This window comes from Ornithodoros turicata, chromosome 10 (assembly GCF_037126465.1).
Source record: "Ornithodoros turicata isolate Travis chromosome 10, ASM3712646v1, whole genome shotgun sequence".
In the NCBI taxonomy this organism is placed as follows: domain Eukaryota; kingdom Metazoa; phylum Arthropoda; class Arachnida; order Ixodida; family Argasidae; genus Ornithodoros; species Ornithodoros turicata.
Window position 1 is genome coordinate 22,867,662 of NC_088210.1, and position 14,792 is coordinate 22,882,453.

The 14,792-nt window shown below is 45.1% G+C and overlaps 1 protein-coding gene and 1 long non-coding RNA gene across 4 annotated transcripts in view; one reads left to right on the forward strand and one right to left on the reverse strand.

Moving 5' to 3' along the window:
* Window positions 1–14,792, forward strand: part of LOC135371073 (zinc finger protein castor homolog 1-like) — a 278,514-nt gene that overhangs the window by 250,004 nt on the left and 13,718 nt on the right. For all 3 annotated transcript variants that reach the window (XM_064605057.1, XM_064605059.1, XM_064605056.1), the window contains 2 exons: window positions 12,703–13,046; window positions 14,144–14,318. In XM_064605057.1, the coding sequence (XP_064461127.1) occupies window positions 12,703–13,046; window positions 14,144–14,318 (519 nt within the window). The remainder of the gene's footprint in view (window positions 1–12,702; window positions 13,047–14,143; window positions 14,319–14,792) is intronic.
* LOC135371075 (uncharacterized) overlaps window positions 1–14,792 on the reverse strand; it is a 198,797-nt gene that overhangs the window by 183,143 nt on the left and 862 nt on the right. The gene's annotated exons all lie outside the window — the stretch shown is intronic.

Sequence of the window (14,792 nt, forward strand, 5' to 3'; positions counted from 1 at the left end):
CAGAGAACGTGGCTCCGAAGGGCAACGGGCTTTAAAAATATATATATGGCCAGGAAAAAAAGAGGCGTTTTCCAGCATAAATAATGCGTCAATCCAATGATGATAGAAAAGGGCACAACAGCGATGAAGCAAGCAAGGTCAGTTGGGAAATATTTGGCCAGGGTGTGCCCTGCAGATATAGCTATATACGCAGTTGAATGAGGTGTGTGTCTGTTTCGTGTGAGAGAGTTATGTAGCGTGATTTATCTTCGTCTTTTACTAACTGTGATTCCTGCGAATTCTCCTCCGCGAATCCGGTGTACGTGTTTATTTTTTTTCCTTTTTTTTTTACGCGCAATGACGTTGAAGCCGTTCATAGCGGTTATCCTCATTAGCCGGTTTCAGTGAGTGCACCGGGAGACGTTCAGGGTAACGATTACGAAAATGTGGTAAGCCGATCACGCTGTAGTCCTTTGATGCGGCTGACATCACCGCTCCAAAAGGTTAGCCAGCTGTAGGACTCGAACCCGCATCTCCTGGATTGCCGGTCAAGGGCTCTACCAGTTGAGCTAAGCTAACACTTTCTTTTTCTTATTTTTTTCATTTGAGGGGACAATATTGAACCGGCCATCCAGGAGATGTGGGTTCGAGTCCTACAGCTGACTAACCTTTTCAGTGACTTCCATCTTTCATCATTCATTTCTTAGGCGCACTTTGAGCTTTGTATGTATTTGTCCGTTCCATGTGTTCCAGCCTCAGAACTTCAATTTCTCAGTTCCCAATATGAATCTCAAAAAAAAAAAAAGAAAGAAAGAAAGAAAGAAAGCAAGAAGAAATTCAATAGCCGCTGACCTGCTGATTCGTGAAACGTATTTCATGTTGCGACCCCTAGCGACAACAACAACAAAAAATAAGTAATGGTGCACAAATATTACGTATACATGACATGTCCCAAACACATCCAAACTGTATACTGTTTTACAACGTTCTGTATTCATCTTCATTTGAGCGTTTTCTTTTCTTCTTTTCTTATACTTCTTGTATGTGTCTGTGATTCACATTACATTAGGTTCCAATCTTTCTGCTTTATCCGCGCGAACAACAGGAAAAGGTCGCCATACCATAATAACTAAGTTAATGACGCTGCCTTTCGATTCCTTTCTTTTCGTGTCGTTTCGTGTTTTCGGGCGAGCAGGAAAATCCTTTTAGCAATCCTGTTTTACATAATTGCTCCGGACACATCAGATAAGAGGGGAAGAAATTGAAGCCTGTTAGGATTCCTAGAAGCTCACACTTTGTGATGCGAAGGTCAAACTTTGCTCAGAGGCGCTCTCGGCATATCGCTGCTTATGATGCCTTCGATATTCAATGAGGAAGCCCCTCGGGTGTATCGCCCCGTATACGATGTATAGCTGTGCTCCCTTTTGTGTTGCCGTTTAGGAAATAATGAATGACTGAAGGAACATGCCTTCCTCGTTGCGGTCCAGTGTACCGGCTCCTCCCATCTCTATATAATGTTCATGTCTCGGTTTTCGTCGAGTATGTATATCCATACACGGGCTTCTCCCTGATGTATACACTCTATGATACCTTAGTCAGACGGCAGACTTAAGGCCATTAGCGGAACGGCCATAACTTCACCTGCAGCCCAACCATCATTTCGAATGATCATCGTTCTCTGCCCTGATTTGTTGAAAACAGGAGGTGTATATACACCTACTGTTTTCAACAAATCAGGGCAGAGAACGATGTCACTCGAAATGGTGGATGGGCTACAGGTGAAGTTACGGCCGTTCCACTAACGGCCTTAGGTTTGCCGTCTGACTAGGGTATAAGATGACGAAAAAGATGAGTACATAATTTTGCTCCGTTCTGGAGACTATAGATGCATTGCCACAACAACTGTAGTCCCTTTCGAGACGAAATGCCAGGAAGTTTCTGCGGTGTTTCTTGACTATATGCACACTCTTAATACCCCTGACACACAGGCACGTTTGAACTCCTTTACACAAAGGGACGCCTAAACGGAAAGGCGTTGTATGACGTGATACACGGCAAAGGAGAATCTCCTTTTACGAAGCAGTCCTTTTGGGAATCCGAGATCGGCGATCTCCTTTTCGTCTGTAAAGGCGTATGGCGTAGCCTCGAACGAAGGCGATACGACGACAATATTCTCGAACGAAGGCTAGACCGTGTTTTCATTTTCAAGTGCTCGACGTCTGCGTGCAGATATTGCTGTAGCAGTACGAATTTATAATTCATTGGTCGTATTGGTTATGTTTAGTGCTATCTAATTACCTGACTGTTATCTTTGGGTATATATTTTTCAAACGAAACACCAAAAGGAGCTCGCTCTCGCAGTGTGTCACCGACACGAACTCCTTTCGCGAAGGTGTCCTTTGCAGCTCCGTGTCTCAGGGGTATTCAACAGCTTCCTGAAGCATGGAAGTGCGCGCTGAAGGTACGCCACCGCACAAAATGATATGCAGTTTCCTGGCTTCGTTAATTTCACGGTTCTTCAAGGTTACACTGCGTGAATTTAGAGTATTTTTTGCGACAGGTGTACTCTTGCGTCCGATTTAGAGCACCTATTTTTGTTCGGCACGCGAGGAGAAGCGGTCTTTAGTGTCTGCCAGCCAGGAATGCAAACATCAAACGATCTTTTCCCTCTGCTCGCCTCCTATAGAGCAAGATGTCTTCATCCAGATTGAATTGGTACTGCATGCACATCCTGCGTAACATTCGAACTTCTTAGGATTCTTAAACATGCGTTCGAATTATTTCTTTTATTTTTCCTGTTGATTTATTCGTCTTTCGTAACTTCATTGGCAGTGAGTATGTGTCGCAAATTCGCAAACTCGTTTGCAGTCTGGAGACAAATGTCATAAGAGACGGGCTCAATATGACTATGCCGTCCCTACACTGCTATGCACTCTAAAAGCAAAGCTTCACCGCATAGCACGCTCCTAGCCAACCATTATCCCGAGTGACATCGCTCTCTCCCTTCATTTGATGAAAACGGGGGCGTACGCCATTTTCGTGGCAATTACGAACTGAACTATGCCTCAGAAATGGCGTACGCCCCCCCCCCCCCCCCGTTTTCAGCAAATCAGGGGAAAGGACGTTGTCACTCGGGATGATGGTTGGCTATAGGAGCATGCTATGTGGTGAAGTTCATTTTAAAAGTGTCAGAACAGACCTACACCGCAGAACACGCTCCATCACCCCAACCGACATCATTGAAAACGGGAGCCGTGCGGTTCTTTGTAACACTTATACGACTGTTATAATTGTCACAAAGAGGCGCATGCCGGTCCACGCTTTCATTTCTCCGCAGGGCCGATAGCAGCATCTTTCGGTACCACGATTGGCCACGAGTGTGATGTGGTGTTCTGTGACGTTCTGTTTGTTGAAAACAGGAGACATGCCCCCTTTTGTGACAGGTGTCACCAAAAGGCGTGCTCCTCCCGTTTTCAGCAAATCAGTGGAGAGGACGATGCCATTCGGGATGGTGGTTGGCAAGGAGGAAAGAATGCCCATCATGCCTCGCGGCCACTCGTACACTCTTAAAAATGAGTTTCACCGCATAGCAAGCTCGTAGCCAACCATCATCTCGAATGATATCGTTATCTGCCCGGATTTGTTGAAAACGGGAGGCGTACGCCTTTTTTGTGACACTTATGCCGTTCATAAGTGTAAGCGTGCCACTCGGTAAATCGTATCTACAGCTAGTTGTTCGAGCTATTAAAATTATTTCCGTATTCTCCCGACTTCCTCAAAGTACATTCCTTCCTTACTTGGTGTAAACAAACAAACAAACAAGTGCAAGTTGTGTGACAACAACAGGCTGGTCCGCCATGGCGAGCAGATTTCTTGAGCTTCAACCAAGCATGTCGTTATTTTTTGCCCCTCTTGTTTACATAGAAGCTCGCACGTGCGGGACAGTTTAGTTTCTTCAATAGGAAAAGAAGGGGAATTTCTTTTACTTATTTTTTTTATTTTTCCTCCGTTTGTGAAAAAGGCTTGACGTACGCGCAACAACAATGGACCAATGCGGACTATCCGCTGCTGACCCCTCTGCAGCTCTAAGCTTACGGGTGATGCTTGCCATAAATATTGTGCGAGACATTCGGCGCGTGGACACTTCTCTTATGTACAGGACCCAAAGGGTCGCAAGAATGGAAATCTCCCCTTTCGAAAGGGCCAATCTCTTGGTTTATGTCCTTTATAGGGGCTATACGTGTTTGGGACCTTTTTTCGTTTTCTTTTCTTCCCCGCTGTATTGACGCTAACTGAAAGAGCGCGCGTGCCAGGACGCAATAGCTGAGATGATTTTGTAATGCATGAATGGACAGCTTGAAGGATCTTTTCTCGTGCGCTCGCTTTTGTGTGTGTTTTTTTTACGGGCCTTATCCCGAACGTGTCACGTTCGCAGCCAAAGAGAGGCAACATCTCTTTAAAAATCAGAACTTCGTCGTGTTATACGATCTCAGCTATTTGGTAGTGTGGTTGGTTGGTTTTAAAAAGACGAAAAACACGGAAACATTGGCTCGGCTCTTCTGTGTCGTTGGGCCGGCTGTACTCCGGCACGCTTCGGGTTTGATACTGTACAGGTGTGATATATACTTGCTCTCCGTCGTAATCCTCCCCCCATGCATTGCCTCCTTTCAGTTCTTTTATTTTAACCGCGTAAGATGTCTGTGCTCGCATTCGTTTCACTTTTACCGTTGGTTATTGTTCCGGTACTTCATCGTTTAATCCCGGACATGTACAAGAATGCGGGGAACTCAGCGAAGCTTTTTCGCAGCGATTTCCCTAATTCTTGAAGGAACACACTTCGAACTTAGAAAGTGGGAGAGAGAGAGAGAGAAAAACAAAGAAGTACGGATGGGCAATACAAATCAAACAATATTGCCGGCCATAACGACGTGTCCACAAGCATATTCGCTGAATTACATTATTAATTTATTTTCTTCGTTATTATTTTTATATTTATTTATTTATTTTCTGTTTCGCGGCCCCTGCAGGATACATTCCATTCTGCGTTTAAAGAATCTCTCTGTTTTTTTTTTTAATATCTTTTACGCCAAATATAGTATACCTTCACAATGCGAGAGGGAGGACTCGTAAAATATATAGGCCTGCGAGCTCTGGCTAGAGGGCGCGGCTGTATATACATAAAGCCGCGTTGACTTTTCAATTTCAGTCCTCCTTCTATTTTTCCCTCGTCTTCAGCTATTCTGGAAAATGAAAAGCAAGAAGAAAAGCTCCGCAAAACGGTGGTCCGTGAGCCGGTAGCCTCGATACAAAATCCATTACCTCGCAACAATAGCGAGCCACAAACAGCTCACTCAACCTCTCGACGACGGCCACTTTTTTTCTGGAGAAATGGACACCTTTTCTTTTTTGCGTCATTTTGTTTCCGTGCGCCGGTGGTTTCACACATTCTTTCTTCAGAAAATAATTTAGCCGAGTTTTTTTGCGACCATTTTGTTTTTTAAGCAATCTTGAAGCGCCACTATAGAATGCGACGCGTTTTCTTTGATTGTGGGTCCTTTTTTCGGACCACTCCCCTCCCTTTCTTGGATTGTCCTCTTTCTCGTCTTTTTTTTTTTTTTTTACTCAGATAAAAAAAAAAGAAAAAGAAGACGAAGAAAAATCGTCTGCGGCATGCAGGTTCTCTCACTGTGGTGCGGGAATTCAGGTGAAATAGTTCCGCAGGGTAATTTTCTCCCGTAAACACAACAAGAGCCAGAGATTGCACCTTTGCATTGCAATTGTTGCTTGCCGCGGAATATACGATTACATGCGAGGAACAATGCATTTTCTCGCACGCGCAGGCGTTCGGGAGTGACGCGTGACTTTCGAGAAAGTTGTTGACTACGCGTTGCATCTTGCAAAATGAACTGCTTGCTGTTTGCTTCCAAGACTCATCCGTCGTGCAACAAAAGAGTGACTCCGAGTGACGTCTAAAAGCACGTGGTTTCGTGCTGATTGCGCAGGAAAGCCTCCAAATGCCAAGCGTTTAGCGTTTTGCTTCGATCACTTATACACTCTAAAAAATCACGTGTTCAAAGTCAACCACAGTATGATATGCTGTTATCACTTGCGAATTGCGGAGACAGTGTGTGTGGATGTATTTCTGTGACCATTCGCATGAATGCAACGTGCAAAAAGAAAAAAAAAAGAAAAAAAAAGAAAGAAAGAAAGGCGTCCGCCTGTCGTTTACGAGTCAGGAGGTTTACAACAACACAATGTGGCTCTGCCGCAGTGCATCTAGGCGGTCCACAGAAAATGCAGGCATTGATTGATGGATGTTTCTCGGCAAATTTAGGTTCAGTGGAGATGAGCCGGATCCGTTCGATGTTGCTGCACGTCATAGGGAATGTGTGTCACTAAATCTGTTGGTCAAATCAACGAAGGAAATGTTGAGCGTTCTCAAGCCACGAGCACAGTCTTGCTAAACGAACCCCATCACAGGGGAATATATCTTGTGTGCCTCCGCGGTGGATTCCAGACTTCTTTTTCTGTTTCCTACCCCGAGTTCTATAAACTGCACTCTCGCCCCGAAATTCCTCGCGGAACATTGTTTTCTCGCGTCAGTTATCCGTAATCGGCCGGCGCAATGCTATTGGCGTCACCGGATCCGCTCTCGTTTTTCCATTGGACAGCTTCGCGGAATGGAGGCGGAGTAACTTCCCGCTCCCACGAACGAGAAAAATAAAAGGAAAAGATGCGGAACCAGTACGAGAGGCAGCGGTGAGAGAAAAAATAAAGATAGCCCTCATGTGAGGGAGGAAGAACGAACGGGCGAGATGGTGGAGGCAGAGGGAAAAGGGTTGGTTGGTTTTGTCTCCCGTTTGCTGGAACACACTTTTGTTCCGTTGCGGGGGAGGGGGTGCTGGCAGTAATAGAAATGGCCGAAGGAGGAGGAGGAGGGATTGGGGGTGCGAGGGCGTGCGTGGAGTGTCTGCGAGTTGGGCTTCCCCGTCGGATCTGTCGTCTGCGCGCTGTCTGCGTCGTCTGCGCGCTGTCGCAGCGGCATTCGAGAAACGATAGCTGCACCGCACGACACGCTCGTACGCAGCAATCGCGTGACGCCATTATCGAGTGATACAGTTATCGGTGCGGTGCCTTAAGGAAAGCAGCCACACGCCTTTCTTTTGCGACTGTCACAAAGAGTGGTGCGCTCAATGTTCTCTGCGCACCCTAAACACCCTCCTATACTCTAAAAAAAAAAAAAAACACAGAACTTCACATAGCACGCTCTTAGTCAGTCACCATCCCGAATGGCATCGTTCTGCTCTCCCTGATTGGTTAAAAACGGGAGACGTACGCCTTTTTGGAACACTTATGCAGTTCAAAAAAAGGCGTACGCCCCGCGCTTTCCACAAATCGGGAGTGATAAAGGTGTCATTCTGTGCAGTGGTTGGCCTTCAAAATGCTATGTGGTGAAGTTCTGTTCTTGGAGTGTATAGCCGGAACCCTGAAGCTCATCTTACACTCTAAAAACAGTACTTCACCGCATAGCACGCTGTGAGCCAACCATTGCCACGAATGATACACTCTTAAAAACGAACTTCACCGCATAACACGCTCCTGGCCAACCGTCATCTCGAATGATATGGTTATCGATCTTCCCTGGTTTGTTGAAAACGGGAGGCGTACGCCTTTTCTGTGACACTTATGCTGTTCATAATTGTCACAAAAAGGCGTACGCGTCCCGTTTTCAACAAATCAGAGTAGATAACCATATCATTCGAAATGACGGTTGGCCAGGAGCATGCTATGCGGTGAAGTTCGTTTTTAAGAGTGTAGGGTTCGATTCGAAGGGAGGGGAGGACGTATGTCTTTTTGTGGCAGCTTGGATATATGAAAATTGTCATAAAAAGGCGTACGCCCCCTCAGTCTCCCAATCGCAAGGGATAACCCTATGATTCGTGGCAATGTTTGGCGCACAACGTGCTACGTGGTGAAGAAGAAAGTTCTGTTTTAAGAGTGTAGCCAACAGTCATTCAAAACGTTACTGTTCTCTCAATTGATTGTTTGAAAACGGCAGGCATACTCCTTTTTGCGACAGTCTGTATTAAACTTATTGGTGCGAACGTAACCAATGGACTGTAATGGTATGTAACGAATAAATAAATACATCATCAGAGGTAACGGAACTGTATTACTCTCCGTCTCCTGATAATTAGGAACATTAGAATGGTCACAGGCATACACTCTCTTAAAACAGAACTTTACCACATAGCAGGGTGAAGGCCAACCACTGCACCGAATCATACCGCTATCACTCCTGACTTGTGGAAAGCGCGGGACGTACGCTGTTTTATGACAATTAGCATACTTGCATACGTATCACAAAAAGGCATATGGCTCCCGTTTCTAACCAGTCGCGAGGCAGAACGATGTCATACGGGATGGCGGTTGAATAAGAGCGTGCTATGCGGTGAAGTTCTGTTTGAAGAGTATAGGCGTACGTCCCGCTGAGCCTACAGATTAAATGTGATAAAGGTGTCTGACGGCGGGTTCTACCATCACTAGTTTAGGCTGCCAAGGGGACGACAGACAAAGAAGGCGACACACAACAGAAACAGCTGACTCTCAACTGACGAATTTAACACAAGGAAACAACAACAACAACAAAAAAAAAACCTTATCTACAAGATATGATGACGTCAACAGCAATTTATTTTAGTGAGTTCTATTTTATGATCACAGATGACAACGATGTGACGTTGGTTTGGCAGCACATGCACTTTTACATCAGAATACAACCTCGCTATTGTTTACATCGTAAAACGGGGTGGGTACCAAAATAGAGACCGAGAGAGAACACGTGCCTACGCTCATAGAAGAAGAAGAAGAAAGAGAAAATTAGTGAGCAATTACCCCTTCTAGTTCCCTAGGTTGCCCTTAATCCCCATTTTAGTCCCCTGTTGGCTTGAAAACTTACTCCTCTGTGCAGTAAGGATATAGTCCTTCGCGTAGACATTCATGCATGTAGTTCGAAAGGGACGAATGGGTGCGGCAATGCATCCGATAGCCAAAAGGACTAAAACCAGCTGATTTTTCTTACAGTGTATACGTGTACTTAGAGCGCGTACTACTTTTTGTGACAGCGTAACTGTCACAATGTGGCGGTGGTGCGTGTCACTAAGTACTGTCTACGTCCCGTTTCCAACCAGTCAGGGAAGAGAACGATGACATTTTCGATTACTGTTGGCTACACTCTCAGAGCTTCACCGCATAGCACACTGTTCGCCAACCATTGCCACGAATGATGGGGTTATCTCTTCTGATTCGAAGCGAGAGCAGGGTTTACGCCTTTTTGTGTCAATTTGGATACATGAGACACAGAGAGGCGTACGCCCCTCTCTCTCTCTTCGAATCAGAAACGATAACCCTATCATTCATGCTGCAATGGTTCGCGCACAGCGTGCTACGCTCTTAAAATGAACTTCACCGCATAGCACGCTCCTAGCCAACCATGCACGCATCATCTCGAATGATACCGTTGTCTTCCCTGATTTGTACGCCTTTTTTGTGACACTTATGCCGCTCATAATTGTCACTAAAAAGGTGTACGCCTCCCGTTTTCAACAAATCAGGGCAGATAACGATATCATTCGAGATTATGGTTGGCTAGGAGCGTGCTATGCGGTGAAGTTCATTTCTAAGAGTCTATGCGGTGAAGCTAGGTTTTAAGAACTGTATACATGCAGCTTGTACACTCTTAGAAATGAACTTCACCGCATAGCACGCTTCTAGCCAACCATAATCTCGAATGATATCGTTATCTTTCCTGGTTTGCTGAAAACGGGAGGCGTACGCCTTTTTTGTGACAATTATGAACAGCATAAGTGTCACAAAATAGGCTCCGCCCCACATTTTCAACAAATCAGGGACGAGAACGTTGTCATTCGGAATGATGGTTGGCTAGGAGCGTGCTATGTGGTGAAACTCATTTTTAAGAGTGTAGTGCATTCGGAATACCCGTTACAGATGTATCTGCGACACAAAACGACACAAATTTAAGATTACGTGAATAAGAGTCAAAACGCGGGCTATATAACTGGTGATATACATACGATTAAAATGATTAAACCTCATATCGTGATCGTCTCCGTATTCTTTGTCTCGGGGTTTAATCATTTTCATCACATACTTAAGAATTTACGCGGGCGTATATATTTAAAAATACCTCTCGTCCCGCCATTTCTAGCGGCATATACGCACCAGCCCACGCGAGACGCGTCACACAAATTACTGCCCACATCGCGCACCCTTATGCATACATAAAAAAGAGCGTCACCAGGAAATAAGAAAAAGGTTTCCTGTCGTATTGATTTTCTGCCTTGGGGGGGAAACCTTCACTTCCCTCTCTCTCTCTTTCTCTCGCAAAATGCTGTACACATTTTGCGCGTAATTCAGCCCTCGCACGCATTTTGCTTCTATCTTCGTGGATGCCGTTCCTGCGGTTTTCTTTTTTTCGTCATCGCCGTTAGTTGGGCTCCCTGTGTATAGCGTTGGCGGTGCTCTTGAAAGGCTTCGGAGCAGGCGGAGATTAGTGCGCAATTCCCCCGCGGTATCTCTCCCCCAATCCTCAGACTTTTTTTTCTCTTTTCTTTTTTTTTTTAATTCTGCCGCGTTCAAAACACTCACCAAATTGATAAACAACGGCGCCCGTGTTGTACTCACGTTAAAAGGGAGGCCTTAGATGCTCTACACACACTCTCACTCTCTCTCTCATAACTACGATCGATTTGAGAGGGAAAAGCGAAAATTGAGCAGGGTTCTGTAAAGCATGCGTTGTGTCCAGGGTTTCATCGAAATAGTCTTCCTTTACTGCAGCGCTCAATTCAAAGTTTGCCGTCACTGCCTTATATATCCGAGCTTGTTTTTCATTTTTCTTCCTGTTTTTGTCCATCTTCAAAGGACTGAAGTGGGACATCCGCCGGACATATTAAGAAGGATCACAAATTTCACATTAATTTCGTTGCGTGTTGCGCTAAGAGCAAAAAGAACCCTATCTGGAGGTCAACCTGTTTGTTGTGTCAGTGTTTCGTCCAATTGCACACACGTTTTTTTTTTTTTTTTTATGTACGCTTCACACCATTTATGCAGAAAATAATTTCTGAAACACGCTTCGAAATGGTGTAATGCACCATGGTCCATGCGCCTAAAGCAAAATTTCAAAGAAAAAACATTAAAGAAAAAAACATTAGGACATTTCAACTTTTCAAGACATTACAGGAGACTCCATTTCAGGACGGTGCCACATTTAAAAGGGACAGGCCACAAAAAAAGACAAAAAGATGCACATATTTGCAAAAACGCCCAACACGCTCAGAAGTACCCGTACACTCTGTATACCGGTAAGACTTGTAGAACGTGTGTGCATTTACATATCCATAAACACTACACTTTTTCTTTGTGAGGAAGTTCTCTTTTGTTTTGTTGTTGTTGCTTTATCTCCTTGTTTCTCCCAGCTTCTCTTTTACATGGTGTTTCTTTTGCTCTGTCTCTCTTCCGACAACAACATTCAGAGCATTACCTGCTACGAGCCGAACTGATTTCTTCCGGCCGCACTGGATTTTCGTCATTATAATACGTGACCTTTTTTGCGATGGGTTGAAAAACACATCTACTCGATCGAAGATATCCCACTTTTGATATTTCTCCACCCAGAATACACCCTTAGCATCACGGTATTGCATTCCTATATCTCTCCCCGAGGATGCTCCCGATATTATCAATCTATACACGAACTCGCCACCCCACGTCGATTCTATCTGGGCTTTTGTTTTTAGCGAAAGATGTTTTTCCGTGCACTTTCAGTGCGACCTTCGCCGGCGATTTCGCGCATCGTCACTCACGGCAGGGCGATCGAAAAAGTGGAGGCGGTGAAAGAGAACGTGCAAGCAAAAAAAAAAAAAAAAAATTGGTGTAGGAAAAAGCACCTGCCTTCAAATGAGAATCACGAACTGATCGAAAGAATGTGAGATAAAAAGAAGTACATATACAGAGAGGCCATTTTTGGATCAGGCTCCCGGTATACATATGGACCGCAGACCCTGCTGATAGGAGAATTGGGCTGGGAGTTTCGCGGCTCATTGATGTTAGTGTATATCTAATGTAATCTATTGGCTGAAGGCCAAGAATCGCGCGGAATGACATCGGTAATCACTCTTGTTTTGAGAGACACCCGAAGTGTCGTAAAAAGGCGCACGCTTCCCGGCCGTTACAAGGAATCAGGGGACAAAAGTACATGCTGTGGTCACACACACCTTTCTGAATGGTGTATTCTACGACCATTTCAAATGGTTTATTATTTTAAAAAAACATCTCAAGGGACGGGGTTTTCCATTTAAAGCTCCCATTTCAGATGAGTGTCTCACAAGTTTCAATTTGCAAATGACACTTCTCACCACTGTTATTACACCTTTCAGCTGCACCTGAGGAATAATAAAAACTGTGTTTATTTTCAAACAAACACCCCTTTTACAAGCTGAAAGATGTAAAGAAATATAATGTGTCTGAGCGCGTTACAAGGTGAAGTTCTGTTTTTGAGGTTACGCCGCATTGCTCGTGTACAACACCATCAAGCTTAATCCCCATCTATTTCCTCAGGACCACATTTAAAAAGGGTCCCAGTGTTCCAAACACTGCATTCAACTGAAGAGGACGACACTGATGGCAACTCCCGATTTCTTTCAGGCAAGATCCTGGAGAGCATGGCATCGCTGGGCAACCAGTTCCAAATGGAGCCCAACGCTCCTTCCGTCCCCGAGTCTTCTGGGCCCAATAGCGCCCATCCGGACTCGAGGACCCGCGAAGGCACGATGAACGTCGCACCTCAAACAGCTCTCCAGGGGTCCCCCCTCAGCCCGTCTTCGAGCTGTAGCAGCTCAGCTGCTGACACGTCCCGAGGAGCCTTGACGATGCCTTCACCAGGATCCAACGGTGACGGGGACATGTTACGAGGACCTTTAGCCGCCCAACAGCACGAAGCTCTCTCCAAGCTGTTGCCGTTCCAGCAACAGATGATCGCCAACCAGCAGGTATGACTGTTCTTCAAATGGACATCGATGTCTAACCAAACCGTGAAATTTATATTACTTTACTTCAGATTATTATACTTTATACTATTTTAAAAGGAGTGTAATTTGTAGTACATATAGCGTATAGCACAACTACTACGTGCAACCGCTCAGTTATGACGTCACGAATATCGATCATTTCTGTGCACGTCATACAGTGTGCTGTAGTTCGATCCATTACAGTTTATAATTGCTGTTGTCAGTTGCTGTTGTATAATTACTGTTGTCATAAATAGATCTCAATGGGTGACTCCCATTCCTTTTGTGTTAGTGTTAAGGTAACGGCACCTTTTATTCAGCGAGGAGGAATTTTTCCACTTTAGCGCCTCTTTAACCTATACTACAATATATATATACACACTAATCCATGCCTCAATTGTATGAGTCACTGCCGTTTCGAATATCCCATACACACCTTACAAAAGGCTGAATCACGCCGAACCCCCCCTGCAGACAACTTGAACTCGAGCAAAACTGCCTTTCCAGCTAAAGGTGGCGCCTTGTGAAGTGCATCCCGGCTATATAACAGTATAAGTACCCGTCGGCTACGCGGTGTAAACATAGGTTGAACTTTTGACTCCTTTCGCAAAGGCGCTGAAAGCTACAGTCGCTCTAGCGTACAGCCTGCTGCGTGGGAAAAGCTGTACGCACATTCCCAGCCAAAACAAAAGGGGCGAGTCTGTTGACACTGGTAAGACTATGTGTAAACACAGGTGTGTTTCGCGCGTTCGTTGCATCACAGCTTCAAGTACATTGTACCACGTATCCCGCGGAATGCGCACGTATAGGAAAAGCGCCAGAAAGCGCGAAATTCGCGTGAAATGCGTTATCAGCATCTTCGAGACGAGTAAAGCTCTACATGTGAACTGATGTTTTGATGTCCACCGTCTCCTCGTATGCCTCTGTCTCAGTGTGTCGACTACATTCTCCACGGGCGGAGATATACCTCTGTGACTGTAGCTCTTATGTTGACTCGGAGTATAGTACCATGACGTTGTCAGGATTTCAAAAAACGAAAACCAGTGTCTCAGTTGCTGTTTTCCTTCCTACGGTGACAGGTGATGCTGCCACAGGACATGGCGACCACACTGCTGACCTTAGCGACGCTGGGCGGGAAAATGCCGCCTCCTTCCGTCACGGACGGCGCAAGCAGCGATAGTTTTCCCGGTGGAACGTTGACAGCAACGTCAACAAGTCAAGCGCTAGTGCCCGCACCGACGCTCAGTCATGCTAGTAAGACTACCCCTATGATGGGCTATCCTATATGCATGAGGTGTTTTTCAAAATAAGAAGTTTGTTAGTGAATACGATGTATGAATATGAATACGAATATGCGGCATGCCATCTGGTACAGCTTCCTGCAACGTTAACTTGAACGCAGCTTCGCCCTGCGGAGCGGGGATAGAGACGCCCTAGCGGTTAGTGGCGTCGTTACTCAGGCGCTCTGAAGCATACCTGGGTAGTGATGTCAACACTGTAATGAAATTACACAAATAAATTACTTTTTCTGGTAATTTGTAATGTAACGCATTACTTTTGATATTATGTAATTTGTAATGTAATTTAATTACATTTTGGCAGTGATTTTAATGATTTTGAATTATAAAAGAATCGACTGTGTGTTTTGTGTTGGCACTTTGGCAGAAACAGAGTTGCCGACTGGAGAGTTAAAAGAATTCCAACGCCCACTATGAACGGTGACGCACT